Source organism: Solanum pennellii, chromosome 3, assembly GCF_001406875.1.
Source record: "Solanum pennellii chromosome 3, SPENNV200".
In the NCBI taxonomy this organism is placed as follows: Eukaryota; Viridiplantae; Streptophyta; class Magnoliopsida; order Solanales; family Solanaceae; genus Solanum; species Solanum pennellii.
In genome coordinates, this window is record NC_028639.1 from 11,476,206 (window position 1) to 11,486,538 (window position 10,333).

Consider the following 10,333-nt stretch of genomic DNA (forward strand, 5'->3'; position numbering starts at 1 on the left):
CTAACTCTTTCTCGTTTTATACGATTCACTTCAATTGTATATGTATAGCGAATTATACATATATATATTTGCTATGAAGTGCAATTATGCAAACTTTGCTATAAATTACAAATATGAATTTTATGTTTGGTATATGTGAAAGTTGCCCAATTTTATTTACTCAACTATAAAATAAAATAGTAGTTTTATTTAGTTACGATTTTAACAATTATAGTAATTGAAGAATTCTGAAAAAACAAAATACTCTAAGAAATAGTTTGAAACCGTGAAATCATATCATTAACTGACTGAAAAATTAACAGTGGCAATTAATGCCTTTATCTCAACATGAAAAATAAAATAAATAAAAATTAAACTAAAAACCCAGGTTGGATAACCAACACTTTATGCAACTTAAATTAATTATAACTGAATTTTTCCAATAATTTATGAGTTTGCTCCAAAAGTATCGTTCACTGCATCTGCAGCTCCTTGTGCCTTAGCCTTCATCTGTTGTCCAGTCTTTATGAAGAAATATTCAAGTAAGAATAGCACAGAATCGTAGCAAAAGTGTGTCTTCACACTTCACAGGGTAATTATTACTAACTCACTACGTGCTATACGTGTTTCAAGTAATATTATATATTGTTCGAGTTAATTTTTTGTTGCAAAAAAATGTATAATATATATAAAGAAAAGTTTTAGTATAATATTAGCATAGACAAACCTCCTGAACGGATTGTTGGGCAGATTGGACAGTATCTCTAGCTTTGTCCATCATTTGGTTAGCTTTCTCCTGAAATATATATTTATGAACTAATTAAGATGACATGTCATTAATCACTACAAAAACATCACTATTTTCTCACAAAAGATTCCATTTAAAAATTTCTAATGGTAGTCTCTCACATATTTGGATTGAATCGGTGTAATAGAAAGAAAAAGAAGTTCCCCACGTAAGAATCTGCTCTCCATCATGCATTTTCCTAGTATGTTGATTCCATGGAAAACACGTGGAAAAAAACATGTTCTATTTGTCGTTGATTCGCAGTGAGAAAATTTTTTGTTTATATGTCTAGTAGTGAATCAATCCACATAATAGAAAACATTTTTGAGGTTGATATATATATATATAATTAATTAACCTGAGTTTGGCCCCTAGCTTCTCCTGCATGATAACTGGCTTTCTGAGATGAATTCATCTTACAATAAAAAATATTAAATGTAGAAAATAAACTATTAATAGAGTGTGTTATATTAATTGGGTAGTGATGTTAAAAATTAAAGCAAATAGGTAAGGTATATATAGGTAGTAATAATGGATGTGTAACAATACGTGTGTACCTTAGAATAATTGTCGAACGTTTGATCAGGACAACTTTAATTCTTCTCCAATTGTGTTAATTATATTAGTTGACAAAACAATCTCCACACACACACACACACACACACACACACACACACACACACACACACACACACACACACACACACACATATATATATATATATATATGTTATAGCTTAATCTCCCATCAGCAACATATAATTACATAAATATAATTTATATTTATATCTTCAGATTATATTTAATAGGTAACTGTATGAAATTTTATATAAAAACATCAATTGGTACCTTAAAAAATAAAAAATCAACCTTTTATCATAATATGTCAAAACAGATTGATATAAGAAAAAGCTCTTACACTATCAATATAAAACAACTATACTAGTCTCACAAAGTAGAGTTTGGGAAGGAATGCATATACGCAAGTTTTATCACTATCTTAGAGATAAAGAGGTTATTTTAAGTAGATATTTGATTTAAGATAGAGAGATTGTTTTTAGTGGATGTTCTATTCAAGAAGACAGACAAAGTAGTCCTGAAAAAGAAATTATTGGAACCACAAAAAACAACAAACACTAACAATATAGCAGCTAGTAATAACCAAAATTACAATAATTGAGGTACAAGTAATAAGAGATGGTGAGAAAATTAAAGGAAAAGGAGCTTTTTTTTTATCAATAAGATTTCATATATTAATAATAATAATAATCGAGAGGAGGAATGTATAGGTGCATCCGACGCGGCGTGACCGTTTTTGTCAACTTAGGTCACATCCTGACCCTGGAATAAACTAGGAATATTGTTTGTTAGCCTATTATACATAGTTCCTATAGTGTCTTCTTCAACTTCCTTTTGGACATACACCGAAGGAATTAACAAAATGTTTGGTTCATCAAAAGTTGTCACCTTCATCCCCTCTTTCGCTAGCTTGTCAACCGCTCTATTTTGTTCCCGATACACCTGTCTCGCCTTGGTGACTTCCAGCTTCCCCATCAAGGACCTACAATCATCATCAATATTGTCATGTAGCGTGTTTATTTTATTATTAGCAATCATATTTATAGCTTCTATAGAGTCGGAGTTGATTTCGAGGGGGTGACGCAATGGTACACATATATTTGGAGGCCTCTTCTTATTGATAGAAGTTCAGCAGTAAGGGGGTTAACGTGTGGGATGTGCTCGCTGAAACCTATGAGCCAATGTCCCAAGTGGTTTCTAATCAATCCACCTATGTCGCCATATAAGACCTCGAAAATGACTTAGGTGAAATAGAGCCTAACATAGTTTTCATGATGGTCTAAGGTTCTAAATTAGTCTATAATGTGGTATTGAGGCAGTGTCTAAGAGTTTAGGTGCATTGGAAATCGTCAAGGGACGACTAAGACGTTCGACGACTAAGTCACCTATGTGCCCCAGATGTGGTTCTATGTGTTTACGTGTGATTGATGAGTTATAAGGTTCTTAAATGAGTTATTATAGAATATATAGGCAGTCTGTCATGTTTCGTGAAGTTTTGAGGTCAAACGTCCAAGAACATCCATGACGTTCGAAAGTTTTGCCTTGAAACAACCTTGTGTGTCTAAGCATGTTTAGTCAATTTTTACGTATTCTTTTTGGATTAAATTCATGTGAGGGGTCCTAAACTCGTATACTATCATGTTAGGGTTGTAAACATCCGGTCAAAAATCCCCAAGGACCATCCAAGGGTCCTTGAGGAAGGACCCAAAGTTGGTGCCAAGACTGTCCAAGACAGCCCAACCAACGGATGGCAACCAACACCCAGTGGGTCAGTCGACGCCCCGTTGGTGGTGACTCGTCGATGGAACTTAGGCGTGTGTAAGAGAAGACAAGGACAAGCCTCAGTCCTAGTTCATGGACCAATAGGACGGTCCATTGGACAAGGGACGGGCCGTCGATGGAGCAACCATCGATGGGTCTGTCCCGTGCGTACAGGCCACTTTTAAGTTGAGGGGTGAACTTGTAAATTTACCCCCACGTCCAAATAAGAGTATTTGCAGTTCCTTAAGGGTCTTTTGAGTATTTTAACTATGTTTATAAGAGTAAAACACTTAGAAGATTTCATTCTTCAAAATCAAAACCCAAATCCCTTAGAATTTTCCCTAGAACTCCATTGGAGCCAAAACTCAAGGAAGGTCTTGGATTGGTGGATTGAGTGGATATTATCACCAAATTGAAGAATTAGCTTCATTTAGATATGGTTTTTGATCCTTGAAACTCTCTTCATCAAGGAGCCCAACTTTCAAAGATGTTCTCTAAGGTTTTCAAATATAAATTGTCCAATTTGATGATCTATCTATGAGTTCTTGCATTAATGGTTTTTAAGCATTGATTATGGATTTAATGGTTATTAATTAGAATATTTTAACTTAATTAACCTATGAACCAATGAATTCGATGAATCCTAGTTTTTGACTAAGTTATGGGTTAAGTAATATTGATCTAATGTTTATGAATTCTAGTGTAGTTTTCTATGGGATATTGATTGATGTAATAATTATAGTAAATTGATATCTAGGTTGTATTACATTGACTAATATGTGTTTAATTGACCTATTTTCATTGATTATTGATATAAATTGCATTGAATTATTGGTTATGGTCATGGGTAAGGGTCTTATGATATCAAATTGGATAATTTGGCATTGGATTAAGGTATTGAGAATGGAGTGGTGGTACTATGCCCTATTTCCTTTATTTTATGTTGATTAGACTTCAATTATGTCGTGATTAGTGTGGTCCACCTATGGTGGCGGTGTTATGTGCTTTAGTTGCAATTGATGCGGCCTTGTCGGGGTTATTTCAAGTAATATGATGATCATGGCCTTGTAGGCAACTACTTGAAGCAATGTGGTTATTTGTCTAGTTGATTATGTAAAGTATGATAATATCTACCTACATGATGATTAATGTGAAAGTATATGTGTTCTTCTATTGATGTTATTTAGGTGATCATGTTAGACTATGACTATGGCTTTGTGTGTATAGTCTTAGGGTTGATGTATGTTATTCCTAATTAACTATATGAGTCTATGATGGTCATATTGATGATGATATGACAGTATATTGGATGACTTAAAGAGAATATGGTTATGTCTATGTGTTTCTAGAATGACATGTGATATAAGTTAAAGTAAAGTATGTGGTATCTTGTCTTGGTTGACTTGTGTCCCTTACTTGATGCATGTATGAAATGGTATCTGTGATGTCTTGACTTAGGATGCTAAAGCCTCTTAGTCTTGTATGAATGAATGACATGAGACCTTACATGAAGTTAAGAGTGTTGATATACCGTGGTTTCACGGTATTTTTAATGCTTTTTCCTTAAGTTTAGTGTGTGTCCAAAAGCCTTTTTGTATTAATTTTTATGTAAGTTTCTCTTTATTTGCAGGAAATCTGTCTAAAGATGAACGGGGATGTTTTTTAGCAAGAAATGCAGAAAAGTACCACCTACGGAGCTTGTGACGGTCCGTAGCTGGCATTGTAGTGAAGCTGCTGAAGGAAGACGAGGAAGTCTGACCAAGTGTGGGGTTACGAAGTGAATGACGGACCGTCGTAGCCATGACGGTCCGTCCTGCTGGTTCATCGTGAAGTTCAGAGAAGTAGTCCCAGTACCCAAATTCCAAGAGTTTAAGTGTTATGGAACGGAGACCCTCGACGGACCGTTGTGCCTGTGATGATCCGTCAAACCTTCCGTCGAGGGTAATAAAGAGAGCAGCAGAAGAATTTGCAAAGTATGGGACGACGGAGTCCGTGATGGCCCGTCGTAACCACGATGACCCGTCGCGAGGTCTGTCGACCCAGCCGCGTTTTGACAGATTTCTAGCAAATAGGAGTCCTTCTTTGATTAGGTTTTTGTTTTTATAAATAGTTTGAAAAACCTCGTTTTTGCGGTTAGACTCTTTGTTGGTAAAACACTTTTATGTTAGATTTTTTGTTAGTAGATTATTTTGGATATTACACTTTGGTTTATTACACTTTTCTCTGGAGTTGATTGTTGGTGATTTTTCAATTAATCAAGTAAATTTACGGATTTTATTCTTTCTCATTGAAGTAAGTGCATGAATTCTTATATCATAGATATGAATATTTTGATTATGACTATGGGTAACTAAACTCCATAACTAGGGTTGTGGGAACCATGGGTGAATAATAAGATAAAAATCTAACTAAAATAACAATTCTAGAATAGTGTCTTGCATGTATTGATAATTCTTTCGCTTAGAAGTCTTTTTAACGGACGGTCAACGTTAGAACTCGCCTTAATGCTACTTGTCGGACAAAGGAGGTAGATAATAGGGAAAGAATTATCAAAATAGATTTGGTGTATACTATCTAATAGGATAGTATTGATTGGTACGAGGTAATAACTTAGTCAAATATCGAATACAATGCTTAATATGAGGTAAAGGTAAGGGTTAGTATAGCAACACACGTAGCCGGACCAAGGTGCAAAGTGAAATTTTCTAGATGCCGGACCAAGGACTTAGAAATACATAACTTATCACTTTGCATGCAAGATACTAGGAAAGAATTGTTATAGTTAGAATTATCAAGTTAGGAACCTGTGGGGAACACGTAAACCCTAGTTACTTTTATTAATTGATTAAACTCCAACATTTGAATCTGTTAGGTGTCTACTTTAATCTAGTTAGTTATTTCCATTCATTTAGAAATAAAAACCCCCCTTTTATTGTCCTTGTTTTCCAAGGAAATAATTGACTAAATAGTAGTAATAATAGATTGAAGTTAAGTCTGAACTATTTTCCTCGTTGAAACGATCACAACCTCATTAGTTGGGTTCTTTACTTGATACGACGGATTTACTTCTTATTTGAGAAGTAAGTTTGAGCATTATCAAATTTTGGCGCCGCTGCCGGGAAAGTAGCTTTTAGATTAACTTAAACTTATTACTAAAATTTAAGTCAATATTTTCTTGATCTTACTTTGTTTATTGTTTTTGATTCTTTCAGAACTATCTTCCTTGTATGCCCAATACACGGAGAGGAAGAGAACCCTTGTTTCCCTACGATCACGAATTAGAACGTACACTACGCAACATGAATCGAAACTTGGGTATTAATGATGATGATCCAAACCAGAACATCCCAGCTCGGGTTGATGTTCATGGTCAGTTGTTACCCGATGCTTCTGCTGAAAACCAACAGAGGGGACAAAATACCGCTCCACGGCCCCAGGAATACTACAGAGGCTATGACAATATAGCAGACTCCGATGGGCCACTTGCCTTACCCCCTCTACTACCAGGCCACACCTTTGTGGTAACTAGTAGCCTGATGCAAATGTTAACTGCCAGAGGTTTGTTTTCAGGGCTACCTTCTGAGGATCCACATGCCCATATAGCTAAGGTAAGGGCAGTCTGTAAAAGCTGTGTAGGGAGGCCTGACTTGGAATTGGATGTAATAGGGCTAAGAGTGTTTCCTCTCTCACTGACGGGAGAGGCTGCTATTTGGTTCACTGATCTCCCTTATAACTCAATTTTCACTTAGAACCAACTAAGGGACGTTTTCTTACCACGCTACTACCCAGTCTCCAAGAAACTAAACCACAAAGACAGAGTGAACAACTTTGTGGCACTACCAGGAGAGTCAGTTAGTAGTTCTTATGATAGATTCACCTCATTTTTTAGAAGCGTCCCCAATCACCGTATAGATGATGAGTCACTGAAGGAATACTTCTATCGAGGATAGGATGATAATAATAAATCGGTGTTGGATACTATAGCAGGTGGTTCTTATGGGGAGTGTCCTTATGCTGAGATTGCTGAAAAGTTAGAGAAAATCTCCCGGAACAATAAAGCTTGGAGTACTAGGAAGTCACATACTGGGAGAAACACCTTCGAAGTACAATCCACTCACAACCCAGCCACAGATGAGATTCGTGAAGAGATGGCTCAGATGAGAACTGAGCTTGGGTTGGTATTAAAACATATCACTGGGGGTGCAGAAAAGATAAATGCAGTTAACTACTTGTCTAAACCACCACCACAGAATGATGAATGTTATTATGCGGAGGATTCCTATACAGTAAATAAGCAGACGGGGGGTTTCTGACCGAGTGCCCAAGGCTCAAATCAGGAGAATTGGCGCCAAGGTCAAGGAAACCAAGGTCAGATCTATGGTAACTATAACTGTGAGGGTCATTATGTCAGAGATGGAAACTACAACCGCGACAACAACTTCAACAGGGTAACTATGGTAACAGAAATGATAGGAATGGGCCCTATGTCCCTCGTCAAAATCGTGAAGTTACTCCTAGGGATGGTGGAGATAGTATGGTGCGAGTTGAGGATATGTTGCACAAAATGATGAGGAGGTTCAATGCTAATGATGAGTACATTAAAGAGTTAAGGAGTGATTTAGCGGGTATTGGGCAGAAAGTTGATACACATGCAATATCAATTAAGCAGATTGAGTTGCAAATGGTCCAATTATCTGCGACTGTGAACACACGGCAATCGGACACTCTTCCTAGCAACACTGTCCAAAATCTGAAAAATGACGAACACTGTATGGCAATCACTACTCGGGGTGGTAAGTAGACTATTGACCCACCTATCCCGTCTAAGGAGGAAAAGGTGATAAAAAATAATGATAAGGTGGTAGATGGTAGTGGTGAAGTAGACGATAACACTGTAAAAGATGTTGAAGTACCTATAAAGGTAATTCCCTTGCCTAGACCACCCCCCCCCTTCCCTTAGAGATTAGTGAAAAGACCGAGGATGGTAAATATCGGCGTTTTATAACAATGTTGAAGCAGCTTTCTATCAATGTCCCTTTGGTAGAAGCTCTAGAACAAATGTCCAATTATGCCAAGTTTATGAAAGATCTGGTTACAAAGAAAAGATCGGTCACTTTCGAGGGTGATGATAGAATGCAGCATTGTAGTGCTATTGCTACAAGATCTCTCATACAAAAGAAAGAAGATCCAGGTGTGTTCACTATTCCTTGTACAGTCGGGTCAGTACATTTTGCGAAAGCATTTTATGATCTGGGGGCACGAATAAATCTCATGCCCCTCTCGATTTACAAGAAGTTGGGTTTGGGTGACCCAAAGCCCACTGCGATGCGGCTACTGATGGCCGATCAAACAGTGAAAAGGCCTATAGGTATACCCCACGATGTGCTAGTAAAAGTGGAGTCGTTCATATTTCCAGCAGATTTTGTTATCCGTGATTGTGAAGTCAATTTTGATGTGCCTATTATTCTTGTGAGGCCATTCCTTGCTACGGGTATAGCCTTAGTTGATATGGAAAAAGGGCAGATGAAATTTTGGTTGAACAATGAAGAAGCGAACTTCAACATTTGTAGGTTCATGAGGCAGAGTGGTGATCTCCAATTGGTATCTGCTATATCCTACAAAGAAAAGATAAAGAAGGATTATGACCTAAAAAGTGAAAAACGAGAGTTTATAGTTGGGGATTTGGTGCTTTTAGACAGTTCTAGGTTGCGTTGTCTTCCGGGCAAGCTCAAGTCCAAATGGACTGGACCTTACTTGATTACCCAATTATTCCCTCATGGAGCAATTGAGTTAGAAAACAAGGAGGGAGTGCGGCTTAAGGTGAATGGAGAACGAATAAAACTCTATTTTGGGCATACTGAATCGGCAAATGAAGTGATCGAGGCATACCATCTTGATGAAGGTTGAGTAATCAAGTGTCCTCAGTCGTGTCGTGACGTTAAATCAGGCGCTGGTTGGGAGGCAACCCAATACTTATAGTTTTTCTTTTTAGTAATGATAGCATTTTCTACTAATGGGTTTTTAAATTTGCAGGCACATCACCAGGAAATTCTGCAGAAAATCACTCTGCAGCAGTCACTTGTGGACCATCGACGGCCCATCACGAATGCAATGGACCATCGCATGAATCCTCGTGCCAGGTACGTCTTTCAGTTAATTTCAAAACTAGGGCACACGCAATGGAACTAATGACGGACCGTCGTAATTGCGACGGACCGTCGTCAGGGAGTCGTCGAGCGTACCCGACCCGACCCGGTTGGGAACTTTTAAAAAAAATTCAACCTATAAAACCTCCACCCCTTCATTTGAACGGTTTCTTTCCCTCTTTCTCCCATTCCCTCCCTCTTAAACTTCCCACTTCCTACCTCTCTTTCAACCGATCATTTCCCCAAATTCCCCAATTCCTAAAATCCACTCTTTACTAGTCGGAGTCTGCTGCTGTGGTTCTCTTCTTGATCACCAAGTACCTTCCTCGCTTGTTTTTCTCAAATTTTCAGGTATGTGTCTCTGAGTTCTACCCATTAACATTGCATTTTTGTTTATCAATTAGTATTAGCTTATTTCTTATTGATGGGTTCATTCTTTAAAACAAATTTTGTCTGACCTAGGTTGAGAATCCTCAAAATTGCCTTGTTAAACCTCTAGAAATAGGTGCTTTAGCATTGCTAGTTTACTAGGTATTTGGGTTAGACACATGTAGGTTAAACACTAAAAATTCCATTTGGGTCATAGGGGATGATTGTGGCATCCCTAGTTCTGTCACTAAATGACACAATGAGACCCCGATGACGGACCGTCGTACCCACGACGGACCATCATACCCTCGACGGTCCGTCCTGCATAACCGTCATGACGGTCAGAGACCCCTCTCCTAAGGGTCTCCATACTTTTTCCAAGTGTCCTCTAACGGACACCTACGACGAACCGTCATACCCTCGACGGTCCGTCCTGCACAAACTGTCATGACGGTCAGAGACCCCTCTCCTAAGGGTCCCCATACTTGTTCTAACTGTCCCACGACGGACATAGACGACGGACCGTCATCATGACAACGGTTCGTCCTGCTTATCCGTCTTAACTGTCAGAAACTTTCCTTCAGGGGTCTCCATATAAATATAGTTTAAGTAAGACATGATGGTCCGTCGTACTCACGACGAGCCATCACCTGGTCCGTCGTGTTTCACTGTTACTATAGAAATGTCATTACATCTTAACTCTTTTATTTAT

The 10,333-nt window shown here is 37.9% G+C and overlaps 1 protein-coding gene across 1 annotated transcript; it reads right to left on the bottom strand.

Annotated features, from left to right (window-relative positions):
- Window positions 1-253: 253 nt before the first annotated feature.
- LOC107013197 (stress-induced protein KIN2) lies at window positions 254-1,236 on the bottom strand. Its single transcript, XM_015213170.2, has 3 exons — window positions 1,125-1,236; window positions 707-775; window positions 254-501 (listed from the first exon to the last, which is right to left on the bottom strand). Exons 1-3 carry the CDS (start codon window positions 1,179-1,181, stop codon window positions 427-429), a joined length of 201 nt encoding a protein of 66 aa, XP_015068656.1. The 5' UTR covers window positions 1,182-1,236; the 3' UTR covers window positions 254-426.
- Between the last annotated feature and the right edge of the window lie 9,097 nt (window positions 1,237-10,333).